This window comes from Lepidochelys kempii, chromosome 5 (assembly GCF_965140265.1).
Source record: "Lepidochelys kempii isolate rLepKem1 chromosome 5, rLepKem1.hap2, whole genome shotgun sequence".
Lineage (NCBI taxonomy): Eukaryota > Metazoa > Chordata > Testudines > Cheloniidae > Lepidochelys > Lepidochelys kempii.
This window is the reverse complement of record NC_133260.1, coordinates 69,867,628-69,890,026: the sequence shown is the minus strand read 5'-3', so window position 1 is coordinate 69,890,026 and position 22,399 is coordinate 69,867,628. Positions and strand designations below refer to the sequence as shown.

Sequence of the window (22,399 nt, the reverse complement as noted above, 5' to 3'; positions counted from 1 at the left end):
GAAAGTACTGGTTGAAGAATATTCAGATAGCTTAGATGTATTCAAGTCAGCAGGGCCTTACAAAATTCATGATAGGGTACTAAAGCAATCTTTGAACCATTAGCAATTATCTTTGAGAATTTACTGAGGATGGGTGATGTGCAGGAGGATTGGAAGGGGCGTATAGTACATGACTTTTATAAAGGGAAACTTCAATATCTGGAAAGATACTGCAACAAAGTATTAAACAATCCATTTGTAAGCATCTAGAGGATAATTGAGTGATAAGTAATGGCCAATATGGATTTGTCAAGAATAAATAAAGCCAGACAAACCTAATTACTTTCTTTGACATGTTTACTGGCCTAGTGGTTGGGGGTGAAGCAAGTAGATATGAGATATCTTGATTTAGTAAAGCTTTTGGTTTAGTCCCATATGTTCCCCTAGGTCCCATAGGGAAATGTTGCCTAGATGAAGTTAGCATAGAATCATAGAATATGAGGGTTGGAAGGGAGCTCAGGAGGTCATCTAGTACAACTCCCTGCTCAAAGCAGGGCCGATCCCCGACTAAATCATCCCAGCCAGGGCTTTGTCAAGCCTGACCTTAAAAACTTCTAGGGAAGGAGATTCCACCACCACCCTAGGTAACTCATTCCAGTGTTTCACCACCCTCCTAGTGAAAAAGTTTTTCCTAATATCCAACCTAAATCTCCCCGAATGCAACTTGAGACCATTACTCCTTGTTCTGTCATCTGCTACCACTGAGAACAGTCTAGAGCCATCCTCTTTGGAACCCCCTTTCAGCTAGTTGAAAGCAGCTACCAAATCCCTCCTCATTCTTCTCTTCTGAAGACTAAACATCCCCAGTTCCCTCAGCCTCTCCTCATAACACATGTGTTCCAGTCCCCTAATCATTTTTGTTGCCCTCCGCTGGACTCTTTCCAATTTTTCCACATCCTCCTTGTAGTGTGGGGCCCAAAACTGGACACAGTACTCCAGATGAGGCCTCACCAATGTCGAATAGAGGGGAACGATCATGTCCCTCGATCTGCTCGCTATGCCCCTACTTATACATCCCAAAATGCCATTGGCCGCCTTGGCAACAAGGGCACACTGTTGACTCATATCCAACTTCTCGTCCACTGTGACCCCTAGGTCCTTTTCCGCAGAACTGCTGCCTAGCCATTCGGTCCCTAGTCTGTAGTGGTGCATTGGATTCTTCCATCCTAAGTGCAGGACTCTGCACTTGTCCTTGTTGAACCTCATCAGATTTCTTTTGGCCCAATCCTCCAATTTGTCTAGGTCCCTCTGTATCCTATCCCTACCCTTCAGCGTATATACCACTCCTCCCAGTTTAGTGTCATCTGCAAACTTGCTGAGGGTGCAATCCATGCTATCCTCCAGATCATTTATGAAGATATTGAACAAAATCGGCCCCAGGACCAACCCTGGGCCACTTGATTCCGCCTGCCAACTAGACATGGAGCCATTGATCACTACCTGTTGAGCCTGACAATCTAGCCAGCTTCCTATCCACCTTATAGTCCATTCATCCAGCCCATACTTCTTTAACCTGCTGGCAAGAGTACTGTGGGAGACCGTGTCAAAAGCTTTGCTAAAGTCAAGAAACAACACGTGCACTGCTTTCCCTTCATCCACAGTTACTATAAGGTGGATATGCAACTGGTTGAAAAACTGCACTCAGAGAATAGTTATCAATGGCTAGCTGTCAAACTAGGAAGACCTATCTCATGCGGTCATGCAGGGTTCTGTCCTGAGTCTGGTACTAGTCAATATTTTCATTAAAGACTTGGTTAATGGACTAGAGACTACTCTTATAAAATTTGCACTTGACACCAAACTGTTAAGGATTGCAAGCACTTTGCAGGACAGGATTAGAAATCAAAAGACCTTGACAAATTGAAGAATTGGTCTGAAATCAACAGGATGAAATTCAATAAAGTAAAGTTAAATGTACTACATGTAAGAAGGAAAAATCCCATGCATAAATACAAAATGGGTGAATAACTGGCTAGGTGATAGTACTGCTGGGTGTTGTAGAGGACCACAAATTGCATATGAGCCAGCAATGTGAGGCAGTTGCAAAAGAGACTAATATCATTGTGGGGTGTATTAACAGGAGTGTCATATGTAAGACACAAGGGGCAATTGTTTTGTTCCGCTTGGCATTGTGGAGGACCCATCTGCAGTGTTGATTCCAGTTTTGGGTGCTCAAACATAAAGAAAAATGTGGACAAATGGGAGAGGCTCCAGAGGAGAGCAGCAAAAATTATAACAGGTTTAGAAAACCTGACCTATGAGGAAAGGTTTAAAAAAATAACCCAAAAAACTGGGTATGTTCAGTCTTGAGAAAAAGATTGAAGAGGGACATGATGAGTCTTCAAATGTGCTGTTATAAAAAGGATAGTGATCAGTGGTCCTACTGCAGGTAGGACAAGAAGTAATCAGCTTAATCTGCAGCAAGGAAGATGTAGGTTAGATATTAGGAAAAACTTTCTAAATCTAAGAAAACAACAAGGAGTCTGGTGGCACCTTAAAGACTAACAGATTTATTTGGGCATAAGCTTTTGTGGGTAAAACACCACTTCTTCAGATGCACTTTCTAAATCTAAGAATAGTTAAGTATTGGAATAGGCTACCAAGGGAGGTTGTAGAATTCCTGTTATTGGAGGTTTTTCTTCGTGTTTGCATCCATGTGTTCAACTCAGGTATGTACCCACCCAGCACACCAAAGCCAGAGAACTTTGCTAAGCAGTATCTATACAGGCTGTGCTCCTACCCATACCTGCATCAGTTCCTTCTCACTGCCCAGAGCTTGAGTAAGAGTGCTCGTTGTGGTTTTTACCTCAAGCCTTGTTTCACGGTGCTGTCTGTGGTTTCCCCCCCATGTATAGTTGTTAGTTGTCGTTCGAATAGTAGTACCCTTAGGTTTAGTTTACTAATAGTTAGGATTTTGCCTGGTGTGATGCCCTCACTGTTGTGTGGTGTAGCGAACCCTTATAGTGACTCTCAGACTTGTTGGGGGAAGGGCACGTTAAAGAAATCTGCAAGTCCTTCAGAAGAGAGAGGCAAAGAAATGCAGATGGCCAGAAGCTTTCACTTGAAGCAGTACCTTCTGGAGCAGACCATGAGGTTTGCTTCAGCACTAGGGACCTCCAAAGATTGCCAGACCCCTTAGTGGCATCTCAGCCAGCATGGGCTGTTGTTTGGCCAGGTTTGGATTCCTCTTCCAGGAGGAAGAGAGACTGTCTCCCTTCCTCTGGTCCTCCTAGACAAAGATCTCATAAAATGGACCAGAGCTAGGAGAGGTTTCTTCTCCCCTTCTAAGAGGAGTGCAAACCAAGACCATGATTCATCTGGTACATGAGATAGAGCAGGGATGTCTACCTGTACTCTGGTACCAACGTGTGAACTCTGTACTATTGACTCTGGTACTCTGGCGTATTGGGCAGTATCAGACTTGTTTTGCCTGTCTGTTCCTGACTGTCCACTAATTGAGGAATGTTCAGGTGTGGTGGCTTCTTCTTCAGTGTCCTTTGTGCCATGTGAACTTATTACAGACATGACGTTGTTGACACCTTGTTCTGCAGCTCTTCCAATTTAGGGCGCAGAGTTGAGGTTGCCCACCTGTTTGGTACTGAGGGGCTTGTCGGGCTGAGGGGCTAGATCAGATACAAACTTTGGGAAGGCAGTTCTGCAGTTTGCTATAAGTAGTCTCTGATCTCACCTCCTACTCATTCGCTTGTGAGTCACCTGATCTCAACCACTTGAAGAAGAAAAGACAGTTACTTGGTATCTCATGACATATTGATTAAGAAACTGGAATAATATGAAATTAACATGGCACACATTAAATGGATTAATAACTGGCTAACTGTTAGGTCTCAAAATGTAACTGTAAATGGGGAATCATCATCATCAAGCATGTCTGTTTCCACTGGGGTCCCACAGGAATCAGTTCTTGGTCCCATGCTATTTAACATTTTTATCAACGACCTGGAAGAAAACATAAAATAATCACTGATAAAGTTTGCAGATGAGACACAAATTGGGGGGGAGTGGTGAATAATGAAGAGGACAAGTTACTGGTACAGAGCAACCTGAATCACTTGGTAAAATGGACACCAGCAAACAATATGTGTTTAATGGGACTAAGTATAAATATATATGTCTAGGAACAAAGAATGTAAGGCATACTTACAAGATGGGGTACTCTATCCATGGAAGTAGTGACTCTGAAAAAGATTTGGGAGTCATGGTGGATAATCAGCGGAACATGAGTTCCCAGTGTGACACTGTGACCAAAAGAGCTAATGTGATCCTGGGATGCATAAACAGGAAAATCTTGAGTAGAAGTAGAGAGGTATTATTTTACTTGGCACCAGTGTGACTGCTGCTGGAATACTGAGTCCAGTCCTGGTGTCCACAGTTCCAGAAGGCAGCTGATAAATTAGATAGGGGAAGAGCCACAAGAATGATTGAAGGATTAAAAAACAGTGATACTCAAGGAGTTCAATCTATTTAGCTTAACATGTTATGAGATGACTTGATGCCAGTCTGTAAGTATCCACATAGGGAATAAATATTTTTTAAATAAAAAGAAAAGGAGTACTTGTGGCACCTTAGAGACTAACCAATTTATTTGAGCATAAGCTTTCATGAGCTACAGCTCACTTCATCGGATGCATACTGTGGAAAATACAGAAGATGTTTTTATACACACGAACCATGAAAAAATGGGTGTTTATCACTACAAAAGGTTTTCTCTCCCCCCACCCCACTCTCCTGCTGGTAATAGCTTATCTAAAGTGATCACTCTCCTTACAATGTGTGTGATAATCAAGATGGGCCATTTCCAGCACAAATCCAGGGTTTAACAAGAACGTCTGAGAAACGGGGGCGGGAGGGGGGGTAGGAAAAAACAAGGGGAAATAGGTTACCTTGCATAGTGACTTAGCCACTCCCAGTCTCTATTCAAGCCTAAGTTAATTGTATCCAATTTGCAAATGAATTCCAATTCAGCAGTCCCTCGCTGGAGTCTGGTTTTGAAGTTTTTCTGTTGTAATGTCGCAACTTTCTTGTCTGTAATCGTGTGACCAGAGAGATTGAAGTGTTCTCCGACTGGTTTATGGATGTTATAATTCTTGACATCTGATTTGTGTCCATTTATTCTTTTACGTAGAGACTGTCCAGTTTGACCAATGTACGTGGCAGAGGGGCATTGCTGTCACATGATGGCATATATCACATTGGTAGATGTGCAGGTGAACGAGCCTCTGATAGTGTAGCTGATGTTGTTAGGCCCTGTGATGGTGTCCCCTGAATAGATATGTGGACACAGTTGGCAACGGGCTTTGTTACAAGGATAGGTTCCTGGGTTAGTGGTTCTGTTGTGTGGTATGTGGTTGCTGGTGAGTATTTGCTTCAGGTTGGGGGGCTGTCTGTAGGCAAGGACTGGACAAATCTCCCAAGATTTGTGAGAGTGTTGGGTCATCCTTCAGGATAGGTTGTAGATCCCTGATAATGCGTTGGAGGGGTTTTAGTTGGGGGCTGAAGGTGACAGATAGTGGCGTTCTGTTATTTTCTTTGTTAGGCCTATCCTGTAGTAGGTGACTTCCGGGAACTCTTCTGGCTCTATCAATCTGTTTCTTCACTTCCGCAGGTGGGTATTGTAGTTGTAAGAATACTTAATAGATATCTTGTAGGTGTTTGTCTGAGGGGTTGGAGCAAATGCGGTTGTATCGCAGAGCTTGGCTGTAGACAATGGATCGTGTGGTGTGGTCTCGGTGAAAGCTGGAGGCATGTAGGTAGGAATAGCGGTCAGTAGATTTCCGGTATAGGGTGGTGTTTATGTGACAACTGTTTATTAGCACTGTAGTGTCCAGGAAGTGGATCTCTTGTGTGGACTGGACCAGGCTGAGGTTGATGGTGCGATGGAAATTGTTGAAATCATGGTGGAATTCCTCAAGGGCGTCTTTTCCTTGGGTCCAGATCATAGAATCATAGAATATCAGGGTTGGAAGGGACCTCAGAGGTCATCTAGTCCAAAGCCCTGCTCAAAGCAGGACCAATCCCCAATTAAATCATCCCAGCCAGGGCTTTGTAAGCCTGACCTTAAAAACTTCTAAGGAAGGAGATTCTACCATCTCCCTAGGTAACACATTCCAGTGTTTCACCACCCTCCTAGTGAAAAAGTTTTTCCTAATATCCAACCTAAACCTTCCCCACTGGAACCTGAGACCATTACTCCTTGTCCTGTCCTCTTCTACCACTGAGAATAGTCTAGAACCATCCTCTCTGGAACCACCTCTCAGGTAGTTGAAAGCAGCTATCAAATCCCCCCTCATTCTTCTCTTCTGCAGACTAAACAATCCCAGTTCCCTCAGCCTCTCCTCATAAGTCATGTGTTCCAGACCCCTAATCATTTTTGTTGCCCTTCGCTGGACTCTCTCCAATTTATCCACATCCTTCTTGTAGTGTGGGGCCCAAAACTGGACACAGTACTCCAGATGAGGCCTCACCAATGTCGAATAGAGGGGGACGATCACGTCCCTCGATCTGCTCGCTATGCCCCTACTTATACATCCCAAAATGCCATTTGCCTTCTTGGCAACAAGGGCACACTGCTGACTCATATCCAGCTTCTCCCCTAGGTCCTTTTCCACAGAACTGCTGCCTAGCCATTCGGTCCCTAGTCTGTAGCTGTGCATTGGGTTCTTCCGTCCTAAGTGCAGGACCCTGCACTTATCCTTATTGAACCTCATCAGATTTCTTTTGGCCCAATCCTCCAATTTGTCTAGCTCCCTCTGTATCCTGTCCCTACCCTTCAGCGTATCTACCACTCCTCCCAGTTTAGTATCATCCGCAAATTTGCTGAGAGTGCAATCCACACCATCCTTCAGATCATTTATGAAGATATTGAACAAAACCAGCCCCAGGACTGACCCCTGGTGCACTCCACTTGACACCGGCTGCCAACTAGACATGGAGCCATTGATCACTACCCGTTGAGCCCGACAATCTAGCCAACTTTCTACCCACCTTATAGTGCATTCATCCAGCCCGTACTTCTTTAACTTGCTGACAAGAGACCGTGGGAGACCGTGTCAAAAGCTTTGCTAAAGTCAAGAAACAATACATCCACTGCTTTCCCTTCATCCAGAGAACCAGTAATCTCATCATAAAAGGCGATTAGATTAGTCCGGCATGACCTTCCCTTGATGAATCCATGCTGACTGTTCCTGATCACTTTCCTCTCATGTAAGTGCTTCAGGATTGATTCTTTGAGGACCTGCTCCATGATTTTTCCAGGGACTGAGGTGAGGCTGACTGGCCTGTAGTTCCCAGGATCCTCCTCCTTCCTTTTTTTAAAGATTGGCACTACATTAGCCTTTTTCCAGTCATCCAGGACTTCCCCCATTCGCCACGAGTTTTCAAAGATAATGGCCAATGGATCTGCAATCACAGCTGCCAATTCCTTCAGCACTCTCGGATGCAACTCGTCCGGCCTCATGGACTTGTGCTCGTCCAGCTTTTCTAAATAGTCCCTAACCACCTCTTTCTCCACAGAGGGCTGGCCATCTATTCCCCATGTTGTGATGCCCAGCGCAGCAGTCTGGGAGCTGACCTTGTTCGTGAAGACAGAGGCAAAAAAAGCATTGAGTACATTAGCTTTTTGCACATCCTCTGTCACTAGGTTGACTCCCTCATTCAGTAAGGGGCCCACACTTTCCTTGGCTTTCTTCTTGTTGCCAACATACCTGAAGAAACCCTTCTTGTTACTCTTGACATCTCTCGCTAGCTGCAGCTCCAGGTGCGATTTGGCCCTCCTGATTTCATTCCTACATGCCTGAGCAATATTTTTAAACTCTTCCCTGGTCATATGTCCAACCTTCCACTTCTTGTAAGCTTCTTTTTTATGTTTAAGATCCGCTAGGATTTTACCGTTAAGCCAAGCTGGTCGCCTGCCATATTTACTATTCTTTCGACTCATCGGGATGGTTTGTCCCTGTAACCTCAAAAGGGATTCCTTGAAATACAGCCAGCTCTCCTGGACTCCTTTCCCCTTCATGTTAGTCCCCCAGGGGATCCTACCCATCCGTTCCCTGAGGGAGTCAAAGTCTGCTTTCCTGAAGTCCAGGGTCTGTATCCTGCTGCTTACTTTTCTTCCCTGTGTCAGGATCCTGAACTCAACCAACTCATGGTCACTGCCTCCCAGATTCCCATCCACTTTTGCTTCCCCCACTAATTCTTCCCAGTTTGTGAGCAGCAGGTCAAGAAAAGCTCCCCCCCTAGTTGGCTCCTCTAGCACTTGCACCAGGAAATTGTCCCCTACAGTTTCCAAAAACTTCCTCGATTGTTTATGCACCGCTGTATTGCTCTCCCAGCAGATATCAGGAAAATTAAAGTCACCCATGATGACAGATGATGAAGATGTCATCAATATAGCGCAAGTAGTGTAGGGGCGTTAGGGGACGAGAGCTGAGGAAGCGTTGTTCTAAGTCAACCATAAAAATGTTGGCATACTGTGGGGCCATGCGGGTACCCATAGCAGTGCCGCTGATTTGAAGGTATACATTGTCCCCAAATGTAAAATAGTTATGGGTAAGGACAAAATCACAAAGTTCAGCCACCAGGTTAGCCGTGACATTATCGGGGATAGTGTTCTTGACGGCTTGTAGTCCATCTTTGTGTGGAATGTTGGTGTATAATCCATAGTGGCCAGGATGGTGTTATCAGGAAGATCACCGATGGATTGTAGTTTCCTCAGGAAGTCAGTAGTATCTCGAAGGTAGCTGGGAGTGCTGGTAGCGTAGGGCCTGAGGAGAGAGTCTACATAGCCAGACAATCCTGCTGTCAGGGTGCCAATGCCTGAGATCATGGGGCGCCCAGGATTTCCAGGTTTATGGATCTTGAGTAGTAGATAGAATATCCCAGGTCGGAGTTCCAGGGGTGTGTCTATGCGGATTTGATCTTGTGCTTTTTCAGGGAGTTTCTTGAGCAAATGCTGTAGTTTCTTTTGGTAACTCTCAGTGGGATCAGAGGGTAATGGCTTGTAGAAAGTGGTGCTGGCGAGCTGCCGAGCAGCCTCTTGTTCATATTCTGACCTATTCATGATGACAACAGCACCTCCTTTGTCAGCCCTTTTGATTATGATGTCAGAGTTGTTTCTGAGGCTCTGGATGGCATTGTGTTCTGCACGGCTGAGGTTGTGGGGCAAGTGATGCTGCTTTTCCACAGTTTCAGCCCGTGAACTCTTAAAATTACTTTGTTGTTCCTCATTAAGAGAAGTTAATCTCCAACAATGAAATAACAATAATGATAGCCATCATGCATTCATATACATACAGTTCAAACTGTTCTAGGAATATTGGCAATTTCTCTATATTTACAATCTGAATATGGAACATCCAGTAATGGTACGATTCATGCCCAGAAATTATTTCTGCTTAATCCTAATTCTAAATTCCTTTTTTCCTCTTTTTGCCCTTTGATCCCACAGTGGTGCAGGATATATTTCTGCTGTAGATTTGGCTCAGGTCCATTTTCAGAAAAGGTGGCGATTTTTCCAGTCTTAATTACCTTGCTCTGGTAGACAACAGATGACCTCTTCTCTGTAGCATCATACAGAGCATTGCTCTAAACTTTTAGCAGTTGGCCTTCTCATGTCAAAACTAAAATTCAACAGTGTAGCCCAGTTTGATATTCCTGTCAAAATAAGATTTTGAGGTCCCATGTAGTTTAATTGAGAATCTGGAGAGGGGAGTGCTTGGGGAGGTAAGTAGATAACACAAAGTGATGTAGGTTAGTCAGGAGCATAGGGGACTGTGAGGAATTTCAGAGAGACCTAAATAAGCGAAGTGAAAAGACAACAAAACGGCAAACAAAAGTCATTGTCAATAAATGCAATGTAATGCGCATTGGAAAGAAAAAACTAAACAACTTATAACCTGTCAATTGTATCAAATCAAGGAAGCGACCTGGCCTCCATTATAGATAATTCAGTGAAGAGTTCTTGATGTGCAGCTGTAGTTTAAAAAAAAATGTTAGGGTGCATAAGAAAAAGGTTTGAGAATAGTGCAAACAATATTAAATGCTCTTATATAAAGCAGTGATGCAACCTCATCTGGAATAGTGTGTGCAGTCCTGTCTCCCCATCTCAAGAAGAATATTACAAAACTGGGGGGGGGAGGGGGTTTCAGAGAAAAGCAAGAGTGATGAAGGGAAGGGAAAAATTCTCATATGAAGGGAGATTGAAAAGTTTGAGAGAATAAGAGGAGACATGAAAAATATGTAAAATAATGAATGGTCTAGAGAAGGTGAATTAGGGACTTTTCTCCTATCTCATAACACAAGAACAAGGGAACATTTGATTAAATTAAAAGATGAGAAATTCAAAATAGATAAAAATAAGTTTTTTACTCGATCTGTAATTAAACTGTGGAATTTGCTGCTATGGGATATCGGTGAGGCCAATAATTTAACAAAATGTCAAAAGGAATTAGATAATCTATATATCAGAATAATTAGTCAGAATTATAATGCATGATCATAAAAGATTTGGAAGAGATTGAGATTGGCTAAGGATCAAATGTTAGAGGTCAGGGTGAGACCTAATGTGAGGTGCAGATTATCCCACACTTGCCTGCTGTGGGGTTCTTCACCTTTTTTTGGACATCTGATGCTGGTCACTGTTAGACAGGATACTGAGCTATATAGACCATGGGTCTGACCCAGTCTGGCAATTCCCATGTTCCCAGACGCCTCAATCTTAGGTTGCATTGTACAAAAGAAGTGCTAAATGGTGCTTTTAGATGTGTAATGTACTGTTGTAAAGTAATTGCTGCAGTGAGTACCTGGTATGTGATCCTGTAAATGCAGGAGCAACATCATTCGACTACCAGTCCATTAGTTCAAAAGGGTAAATTCAATAGACTCGTTTGTTGTAGTACACATGGAGAATTTTTTAAATCTCTGTCTATAGCTCACTCCCTTAATATATTGGTCATGGGCCTCTTCAGTCCTCTCCTGGTAATAGCCGTGGGAGGAGATCTGGGAGATGAAAAACCCCATGAGGATCCCTTCACATTTTTCTTCATTTAATCATTCAATCAGGGGACAGGGGTTGTAGCATCAGCAGTGATTCTGTTCCCATGCCACCTAGGTCCCCTAAGACCCACGAGAAGTCAGGGCCATCCAAAAAAAAGTCATACCTCTGCATCTGCTCTAGGCTCTATACCACTCAGCTCTACCCAGATCCTTAACAGCACGTCTCAACTGGAGACAAATTGCTTTACTTCTGCTAGTCCTTTACTGAGTCACAGGTTTTCATTCAGGGTGGATTTGATTTAAATCATGTTTTAAATCACTAGTAAGGAAGACTCGATTTAATCATGGATTTCTACATAAAAGTGCTTTCTTGTTGGTTGTTATAACCTTAATACATATTCTTCTCAACTCAGAGGTAGATGGAGGTTTAATTTTTAGAAGGTACACACCATACATTTTTAAGTGATTTATTTTGAAAACTTTTCAGATTAGTTTTACAGCAATATCAGAAAATGAATGATTGTTTAGTTATTTCATTTACCAAAGGTAATTGAAGCAGATAGTTCACCTCCCAGTGACTTCAAAAATATCTCCAGTTCAACAGGTTAATTGTCATTAATATTGTGAGGATTTTCTTGCCATGCTGTATTAGGAGAACATCACCAGACAGACATTTAAATTGTTTTATTTAGTTAAAACAACAACGTTATGTAGTCTGGATTTTTTTCTTCAACAGTAAACATATAATATTTTAACAAAACAAGCATCTGAATTTTTAAATTTAGTTAAACGTTCAAGTTTTTTAAAATCAGATTTGTTTTTGTTAAAATTGTTTTTAATTAAAATAGTTAAATGGCATTTTTTAAAAAAATAAATAAATTGACTATGTCAGCCAGGTCAACATGAGAAACTCTAAAATATTGGCTTCTGCAGGTAAGTATTGTCTTCCCCTTCATTTTCCTGTTTGTTCATAATCTGGAAAAGAAAAACAAGCTTTCCTGCTTTTTCAGGTTCCAAACGATTTCTCAATTTGGAATGAATTAGTCCAAAGGAAGAAAATATTTTTTCTACATCAGCAGAAGAAGGTACTGCTGTTAAAAGTGAGATTATCACTTCAACAGTCTTGTCTGAATCCAAGGTCTTAAGTGACTTCCTCCAGTTCTCTGGTGTGCCTTTCTTTAAAACATCATCAGCAAACATATATTTCTTGAATGGTTCTTATTCCCAAACTGGGTGTCTTTCACGGCCTGCTGCCATTATAGGTTTTCCCTTCTAGTGAGAGAATGGTATGGTAGATCTCAAATCAATGAAGGCTACACTCAGAAAGACTTCTGGAATATGCTGCTCAAACAGTTTCACTTTTGTTTCTACTGGCTGTCCCCCACTCCTCACATTTGTCTCCAGACTTCTTCTCCTTGTCCAGATCTATTCTACCCCCAACAATCTGCTATTCATTGAACTTTTTGAAACTTTGCACTTTTAGAGAGAGGTAAGGAATTGACTCTGTGTACACAATTTGCAGAGGGACAGTAGGGTTGAGGTCTGTTATTTCTCTCCTCTATATATTTATTTATTTATTTATTTAAAATATTTTGGCTGGTAACAAGCATGTTATTTCTGGAGAGACAAACCCACATTTTGAGAACTGAAAAACTAAACATCTCTGATGGTATCTTCTAGACTGAGCACTGAGTCCCATTGGGTAGATAGAAAGATTAACCTAAATAATCTAGACAGAAGCCCCTTGAACTCCATAAAATTGGTTCCCTAATCCATGAACTATTGGAACTCATTTACAGAACTTGTCTTGAACATTATATGAATACATTGTCTCATACTATAAAATTAGAATTTTTTCTCAAAAAGCATTTTATCAAAAAAATCTGATTTAAATTTAAAAAAATCTATTTTTTTATTTTTTTTTACATTTTAAATCATTGATTTTTATCCACCCAGTTTTTTTCCCCTGGGGGGACTGTGGTAACTGAGTGGCTTCTCTGCACAAGAATAGGGGAGCCTGCATGGAGAGGGCAAATCCTTTATGTTTGTTATATTTACCAGATAATCTTGTCCTATTTGTGTTCATATTCATATGTTTATACCTGACCCAGAAGTCTTAGGGTGTTGAGCCTGCAAGAAGTTTGTCTATATTGCTAGTATGCAACAGACATAAGCTCTTCTATCGGAAGAAAAGCATGAGCCCCTGTTTAATTCCATCTGTAATGGCAGTCCTTGGGGGCTGTATGCCCGATTGACTGAGAGAGCTGCTGTAAGGGTGGTAGTATGGTTGGGAGCTGTTGAGCATTCTGTCCATTTAGTAATTCGTGGATGACTGTAAACAAGTTCTTATTTAGTCTTTGAGAGTGACACAAATCCTATCCAGTCAGTTTTTATATCAGACCAGGAGGGAAGACGATTCCCTTAGAACAGTGGGTCTCAACCTATTTACTGTTGTGGATCTCCTATGCAGCTCTCTATGTTTATGTGGGCCACATCCACACAATATATATACTATTTGTATGGCCCTGAGTATGTCACAAGGGACTTGGCTGAGTGCTGATTGGGCCGCCAGTTGAGAACCACTGACTTGGACTATATACCAGTGTTTAAAATTAGGTCTTAGTTGTCTGAAGCGTTATGGAAAGCAAAAGAGCTTGATATAATTGATTTTTGTCAGCAGTACATAAATGCCCAATAGGATGTTTCAAAGCATCTTATATGGCTTTAATAACTGGTTGACACTTATGATACCTGGTACATACATCACTTCTCTACGCTTCCTGGAAAACCCCATTGTGGGATAGTATCATTCTCATTTGTAAATTCAAGTAATTCTTTAAAGGTATGGACTCTATGCTTTTGGCTAAACAAAGTTAGCAATTCTGTATTGTGTTGCGAATGTTGACACAATGTATTTGTTGATACAGGTTGAATCTAATACCATATTCACTGAGCCTCTGTGAAAGTCAGGATTCAGATCCGCTCTCACTAAAATCTCAACCTTTTTCTGGTTTTATGTCATTATCAAGGGCATCGGGATGGCTCTGCATCTACAAGCAAGTCTGGAGCTAATGTAAATACAGGTTTCAGAGTAACAGCCGTGTTAGTCTGTATTCGCAAAAAGAAAAGGAGTACTTGTGGCACCTTAGAGACTAACCAATTTATTTGAGCATAAGCTTTCGTGAGCATAAGCTGTAGCTCACAAAAGCTTAGGCTCAAATAAATTGGTTAGTCTCTAAGGTGCCACAAGTACTCCTTTTCTTTTAATGTAAATACAGCTTCTTTAGGGAGAAAAGATAGCTCATAGGCTATTAAATAGCTTATAGGGAGCAGATGAGTTTTAAACTTGCATGCTGTTGTATCTATTGCACTGTCTCCAGTCAGTGTCCTCTTTATTGTTACCAGAATACTTCTAGGTGTTCCTGTATTCATGATTCTTTACCTTTTTTAGGTGAACAGTCATTCCACGCACCTGTCCTAATTTTATTAATGCCAAGAATCAACCTGTTAAATTCTCGACCTTCTACTGTCTAGCTATACTGGGAAGATTTCTGATCAATAGAGCATCCTATATATTTTTGCATACTTACTTCATTCAGAGGTACAGAATATTTTCTAGGCTGTTCAACTGTTTTCAGACATGGTTTAAAGTGGTGAGGAGACTTTCAAAATTTTATTAATGCCAAGAATCAACCCTACATGTGTAATATGTGCTTTCCAGGCTGGAGGGGAATTGGCTTTCACAATATGAAGGAAGCAAACTTTCACACATAATTAACATCAGTACAGAAACCCTGATCTATTATAATAGTGGCTACAACTTCCTAATACAATAATTTCAGCATTCTGATTAATAACCAAGCCTAATGAAAATGAGTAATTTGAGGATTTTGAGTTCTAATATACACGTACACCTTTGCATTAAACATTTTATGATGTAAATAATAGCTACCCATGTGAACCACTGGTAAAAACCTATTGGCATATCCGTCTAAAATTTGCATTTCCAGTAATCATGAGGGGGAGACCATAGGTGTCATGTTTTAGTAGATCTCTTCCTTAGATTCTATAACTTGACCCAACTCCGTTCTTCTAAGAGCTTCTTCCTTTTAATATGGCTAATGTCAATGCCTCTTCCTCTCCAAACTTAAATCCATGAAGCAATTTGAAAAATGGATATTGCCTGTTTCTGATTTGATTATCAGTTGTATCTGCTTCTTTTATTGAATTGAAAATCTGGCATATGTCAAGTGTTGTCGTTTGCTACTCCCTTGTCCAAAAGAACAGACTTACTGCATTGGTTTACTGAATGTAGGAAATGTTTAATCTCTGATCATGTTATCTTTAGATATGTTAAATTCCCTACCCTCTACTATCTAGCTATACTGGGAAGATTTCTGATCAATAGAGCATCCTATATATTTTTGCATACTTACTACATTCAGAGGTACAGAATATTTTCTAGGCTGATCAACTGTTTTCAGAAATGGTTTAAAGTGGTGAGGAGACTTTCAAAATAGCAAAAAAACTACATCTATATTATTTGATTATACCAGAAACAACAGGAATTTTGAGAAGATCTCAAGATATGTACTCCAAATCAGAATTCTATAGATGGCTCACCTCTACTCCGAGCTTCAAGATAGTTACAAAAATTGGCCAGAAAACAGCAAGAATTATCGAACATATGACTTGGTTTCCTTTGGGAGAACTTTGTATGTACCTTCTGGAACTTGAAAAGGAAACTGACTGAAAATCTGTGCTACCCAGAGGACTGTGTGTTCGGCTGTCATCTGGATTTTGATCTACTAAGGTCCCATGTTTGATGAGCATAGCCTGATTTAGAAACAGGAAATACTGTTTTAAATTCTCTTACAAAAGTTTCTAGAACCATAGTGGGCAACCTGTGGATGGTCAACGTCAACATGTCTTGCGGCCCGCAGTCAGCCAACCTGTGGATGGTCAACTGCGGCCATGCCTGTGGATGGTCAACGTCAACATGTCTTGCGGCCCGCAGTCAGCCAACCTGTGGATGGTCAACTGCGGCCATGCCTGTGGATGGTCAACGTCAACATGTCTTGTGGCCCACACTCAGCTTACCCTGATGGGCCCACAGGTTGCCCACCACTGTTCTAGAAGCAGGGGCAGGTCTACCCATTTTGCCACCCCAAGCAGTCGCCACTGAATTGCCGCCGTAGCGGGAAGAGCGGCGGGGGTGCCGCCGAATTGCCGCCGCGGGACACGGACTACCGCCCCATTCTGAATGCCGCCTTGGAATGCCTACTTGGAAAGCTGGTGCCTGGAGCCGGCCCTGTCTAGAAGATGGAGTCTAACATGATTTGGCTGGCTGGTGTTAGCCTAAATTAAGGCAAGCTACCTAGTGTAGGACACTGTGGAAAAGGTGCAGCACCATCCCACATTGGTTAGGCACACAGTGCTAGAAATTAATGTTCCTGATACTGTTTCATTTTCAAACCAAGTTTAAATGATTCCTTCTCTTGCTTTTAGGTCCTTGTAGATAGAGCCTTTAAATGGTGCACCATGCAATTGGAAAATCTAAAATCGATGTGAAGCAAGTAAAATAAAATAAAAATCTTGGAACAGAGAACGTCTTACATTTCTCAGAATACTGGCATAATGGTACGAAGGTTTTCTCTCCTATTTAGTACCACTGTCATAATGCCCACAAACATTCCAGCCCTGGAATTACATTTTTCAGAAAAATAATCTTTTAAGCTAGCTTGTTCTGGGGTACAAACAGTTAAGAATCCTGCACTCTCCTTCACTAACCTGAGTCTTTTCAAATTCAGGTAACAAGCATGTTCATGGAAATGACTTATCACCGTCTACAGGTATCGGCAATTTCTGATTATCTACATATACGGAGTGTAGGAAATATGGTGAATATGGGATAGTAAATAGCATTTTGTTCTGTAGCTTAAAAAGAAGACTGGCTGCTCCCTGTCAAATACAATGAGGTGGCCAGGAGTATCACAGTTTGGCAGCATTTTGCATGTGGGGTTAAGGGTGTTCTCAAAGTCTAACCCAAGGGTCAGCAACTTTTCAGAAGTGGTGTGCCGAGTCTTCATTTTTTCACTCTAATTTAAGGTTTCGTGTGTCTGTAATACATTTTAACATTTTTAGAAGGTCTCTTTCTATAAATCTCTAATATATAACTAAACTATTGTTGTATGTAAAGTAAATAAGGTTTTAAAAATGTTTAAGAAGCTTCATTTAAAATTAAATTAAAATGCAGAGCCCCCCGGACCGGTGGCCAGGACCCGGAAAGCGTGAGTGCCACTGAAAATCAGCTCCCATGCCGCCTTTGGCATGCGTGCCATAGTTTGCCGACCCCTGGTCTAACCACTGACTTGAAATATTATGTACAATTTTTTGATATTTGAGGAACTGGTAGGGTTGATTTTAATGATATCATCAAGAAAATCCTATCTGTCTTGTGACAGTGCAATTCATTCTTTCAGAGGTACTAATTTATTTAAACCCCCTTCCCCAATCTTCCCAAAATGTCTAATCTTCCTTATCTGAACTAGCAAATTCATTTGCTAGATACCTTTCCCCATGACAACCTAACTTTCATCTGAGGCTATTATAGCTCAGAAGTTACTGAGAAAATCTCTCTACGTAGCAAAACCAATTTGCTGTAGCTAAGGAGCACTTGAAAGGGAGGGGAAACTGTAGTATTGCAAAAATTCAAGTTTATCTTACTCTGGGAAAGGGAGAGACTGAGCTGTCACAATTAAGCATGACCCTATCCATTTTTCTCCCGTCTAATTGGTAGATTAGCCAATTGTTTATTCATAGATTCCAGAATCTTACTGAATGTCAAAGAAAGCTCCGCTTCTGTGTCCAGCAAACTTAATCTTATAAACCATTTGTGATAATTTTCCACCTGTTCTAATTAAGCTATAGAACAAGTGCTGGTATATCTTTCAACTCATTTCAGAGTACAAGATGGGCTGTAGGCCCAAATAGGAGGATGAGAGTGGAAACCTGGCTGGAAGTCTATAGACAGGAGGTGCAAAAAAACCTTTAAAATAAGCAATAATTAGGAAATGTGTCAGTCGGGGAAGAAGTAGAGGCCTGAGGTTGATTCCCAGGTGTTCTCATTAACTGTTTTTAATAACATACACTACTATATTTTGTAGCTTCAGGATAGCCATTTCTTTGGACTACTTTGATATTTAGGCTTGGGGAAAAGTATCAAATGAATTATTATCCCCTCCTCCCCTCCCCCATGCCACCCTTCAGATTTTTATTTTCATGGTTTCCCAAATTTCTTGTCCATTTCTTGCTTTTGATGTTTTTTTCATGTTAAAACTAAGTTATGTAATACTGCATTTAAAGATTTAAATATTTTTTAAGATTAACACTCAAAGATAATATCTTATGCAGGAACATAAATTAAACCAATTCTAACCCTTTAGAATGTTGGACTTGGTTCTGTAAACTTTCTCCCTATTTAAAGATTGAGATGGACACACTCAAAGTAAATCCAGATATAATCCAACATAGTAGTCCCTTAGTTTAGGGTATTGAGTGCTTTCCCCTTTTGTATTTTATGTTAATTAGTAATTAATTGGCTGCTGTAGATCTCAGTAACATTTTCTGTAAATATTACTCTTAGAGATTATTCAAACCTAATAAGTTTTGTGTCCATTAAAATAAATAAATTGGATGCTGACTCCCCCCTCCCCCCCAAAAATCCATGCCTGTATTAAAGTGGCATCTTAGCTGTTCAATTTCAATTGCTATTGTTCTACTGTAAGACTATTGTTAGGTACATCCTAAATTGAAATTTGTAAAATTTGGTTCAGAGCAAGTTGGGGGGTGTAGGGGGGTTGTATTATGTCTCTTCTTATCATCTAGTGTGCACCTTGGGGAATAATAGATGTTAGTTCGCTTTAATCTGCTGAAGTGCCTTAGAAATTTGAAGAATTTGCAGTTTGACCTAAGTACGTTCTTATGCAAATCTAAAGTAGTTCTTCTGGTTTTACTGGATTTTGAAACTTTTTAAATTGAGGCCTCATCTCAGTCTCAGACTTCTTATTTTAAACACTAGGGACCTGAGTTGCCAAGTATTCAGTCAGAGTCCACATTAGATATGCATATTCCAATATCTTTCTGATGAACCTCAACTTTGAAACTTGGGAACCTGTTCAAATGTCATTTATTAGTTTAGTGTGCTGTTCTTAAAAGTAAAATGTATTTTTATGAATAGCTTGTGCTTATCTCTTTGGTGAGAAGATGGATGGCTTGTTAGTGATGAAGTATGTGTCTCTGGGTGGAAGAATGAAGGAGAATGAAGGACAGTGTAAAATGGCTTAACTTGTTTTGTTTCGTTGTATTTGAACGTTTGTCACCTGTTACGTGTACAGAAATATATGTTTGTGTTAATATATATTGATAAATATTTATTTATTTCCCAATAAGAATCTCTTTTTAAAGAAAGAGTATCATAATTATTGAAGGTACTAGGCATTAAGAGCCATGTGGTGCCAGTTTAATAAAATATTTATGTCCAGATTCACTCTCCTGCTCAGTCAGCCTTGTGCTATACCAGCTACTTGAAAAGAGGTGTATGAGTTCCTGCACAATCCCACTTTCCCTTGGTCCCAGCATAAGGAACATGAGATGGGAGCGTGCTATATCTTTGTGATCCTCAGCTGCCAGAATAGGTTTTTGGGGCCAATGGTAACTAGCAAGTGAGAGCATAGCCAAAAAGTTGCTGTCATTTATGTGAGGTCTAGGATTGGGGACCCTCAAAAGTGGCTTTAATGCCATCCTTGTTTCCGCCCTCTCTGGATTTGTGCTGAGCGGAATTCAGCTGGTCCAGTGAATATGGGCTTCTGACTCTAAAATCTGTTTTTCCAGACTTGCAAGGTCTGGTTTGCATGTGATCCATTATTCCAGTATTCTTGGCTTTCTAGCTTGATTTAAGTTTTTTTTTTTTTTAAAGTTTTTTGTATCTTTAAGATGTAAAATCTATTTAACATGTCATCCACGCCATATAATATCTCAGTATTATGTTCATTTGCTTCAGCTCTCCATGTTGTAAGTGCAATAAATGTTCTTTAAGTTGGGAAATAAGAAAATAATAATAAATATACCAGTACATTTCTACAGTACCTTTCATCCAGGAATTGTAAAATACTTTACAAACAATTGGTTAAGGCTCTCAACATCATTATAAGGTAAGTAAATAAAATGGGGTCCGCTTCTCTGTGCACTGAAAAGCAGCTACACATTAGATGGAACATGTTTTACGTTATGCCACATAAGTTGTCAGAAAATAAAGAATACTGTATCTAGTTGAAACTGAAGTATGAATTTTAGTTGGACAGAATGTGACTAATCATGTCGTATTTGGTCAGGGACACCAGTGTTAACTCCTTACTCTTAGAAAAAGTGATCTTTAATGACCTTGTATTGGTCAAGATCTTAAGTTGTAAGTGTTAACCAAGAAATGGCTCCTCAAAGAGTACAGTGCTTCTCCACTCACCACTATACATCCGTTGAGTAGCGAGCCACAGGGAAGAGTACCATCTATTGAAATATCCCTACTCCTTGCATTATTTGAGTCTTCGTGAAATGTCACTCATCCGCATAATGACCTCGATGGATTCTGCTTTCCTCCTAAAAACTAGTATTGCTGCTGATCCATAGTCAAGCCCACTACAATTAGCCTTAATTTCTCGTTTATAGTTTTGGGCTATGTTGTAGTTGAAACTGGGAAATCTGTTAACATGAAGCCATTGGTACTGCTTTCAGAAGGTGACAACAGCAGTGTGTTACGAAGGAAACAGTCAATTCTGACCTCCTGCATCCTCTAAGTCATTCCTGAAAAGACATTTTCATGCCATTTTGTTCAGCCACTTTATAATATGAGTAAATATTTATTAGGGAGTAGCTTGAGACCATAACTCTCTTTGCTAATAACCTAATTGATATTTGAAACCAGGGATCCAGAAATAAGTAGCCAATCAATTAAGTTTCTGTTCCATTTGACCTGTAAAAATCTAGCAGTAATGCTGCTCTACAAAACTTGCGTAATCCTTTTGCTTAATAAAGCAACACAATAGCTATATTAATTTTTTTTTGTCTGGTGGGTTTTTTACATGTGAAGTATCTCTGTCATGAATATGGAAACGTAACTTTTTTAAAATAAAAACTTCCTTTTTAGACTGCTTTGGCACATCTGGAGTCTCTTGCCGTTGATGTTGAGCAAGCTCATCCACCAGCCAGCAAAGAAAGCATAGACTGTCTGCCACAGATTGTTATTACAGAAAATCACAATGGTATGGAAAAAGCAGCTCACTAAAAATTTTAATTCCTGCAAAATGTATCTAAGCTTAAATTTGTTATAGTGTGGTAGTGTACATACAGTATTTAAAGGAAACTGACGCTCTGTTATGCAGCACAATACTGAGTGGTAAATTCAGAAATTATCTGTTCACTCTGAGTAGAACATAAGGGCACTTTGGAAAATGACTTGCTTAGTCTGGTAAACTGTATCATATTATGATTAGCCACTGATATCTTCTTAACATATTTCACTTGATTTTTAATTAAACTTAAATTTTGAAATTTGTGATGTGTCTTTGTTTTTTCCCCCTCAAGCTGTTGGTCAGGAGCAGTGCTGTGCTATCTGTTGCAGTGAGTATGTGAAAGAAGAAATAATAACTGAGCTGCCCTGTCATCATTTCTTTCACAAACCCTGTGTAACACTTTGGTTACAGAAGGTGAGTTCTCCTTTGCTTGCTTGCGGGACTAGTGGTGAGTTTGTGCTCTGTCAGTTAGAACAACATGCATCTTTTTCTGAAAACTTATTACGAGATTATTTCACAAAATAATTAATTGGATTATTTTAATATTTTAAGAAACAATTTTGTTGGTGGTGAAAAGAAATCCCTAGGAGTATGCAAAGAGCAAAGTTGGTTAGTCTTGACCATTTAACATATACAGGACCCATAAACAATTTAGACGTTGCTTGCAATGTGTGTACAGCCCTAATGTTGAACTGCAGCCGTGATGGTACCAATATTCTTTAGAATGACCAACCCCCAGAACACCATACTGTGCTTCTCATTACTAGGAGGAAAAAAGAAAATTTAAATGGATTAGATAAAAAAATTATTCTTGGATTGGAGAAATTGACTTAAACTTGTTTAATTTTATTTTTTTCTTCATAACTTGCCTAGGAAGAGAGAATAGCAAACTACAAGAGTGAAGAGTGCAACATCACTAAAGATGAGGAATTGTTTAAGGTGGTTCAGAGCAATTTAACTAGAAGTAATAATGTTAAATTGCACTGGAAAATTTAGACTGAGGT

General features: G+C 40.4%; 1 protein-coding gene across 11 annotated transcripts in view; it reads left to right on the top strand.

The window, feature by feature from the left end:
- Positions 1-22,399, top strand: part of PJA2 (praja ring finger ubiquitin ligase 2) — a 117,232-nt gene that overhangs the window by 82,821 nt on the left and 12,012 nt on the right. For 9 of the 11 annotated variants that reach the window (XM_073344665.1, XM_073344662.1, XM_073344661.1 and 6 more), the window contains exons 7-9: positions 12,060-12,134; positions 21,251-21,365; positions 21,688-21,809. In XM_073344665.1, coding sequence (XP_073200766.1) covers positions 12,060-12,134; positions 21,251-21,365; positions 21,688-21,809 — 312 coding nt within the window. The other 2 variants (XM_073344659.1, XM_073344669.1) reach the window with 2 other exon arrangements.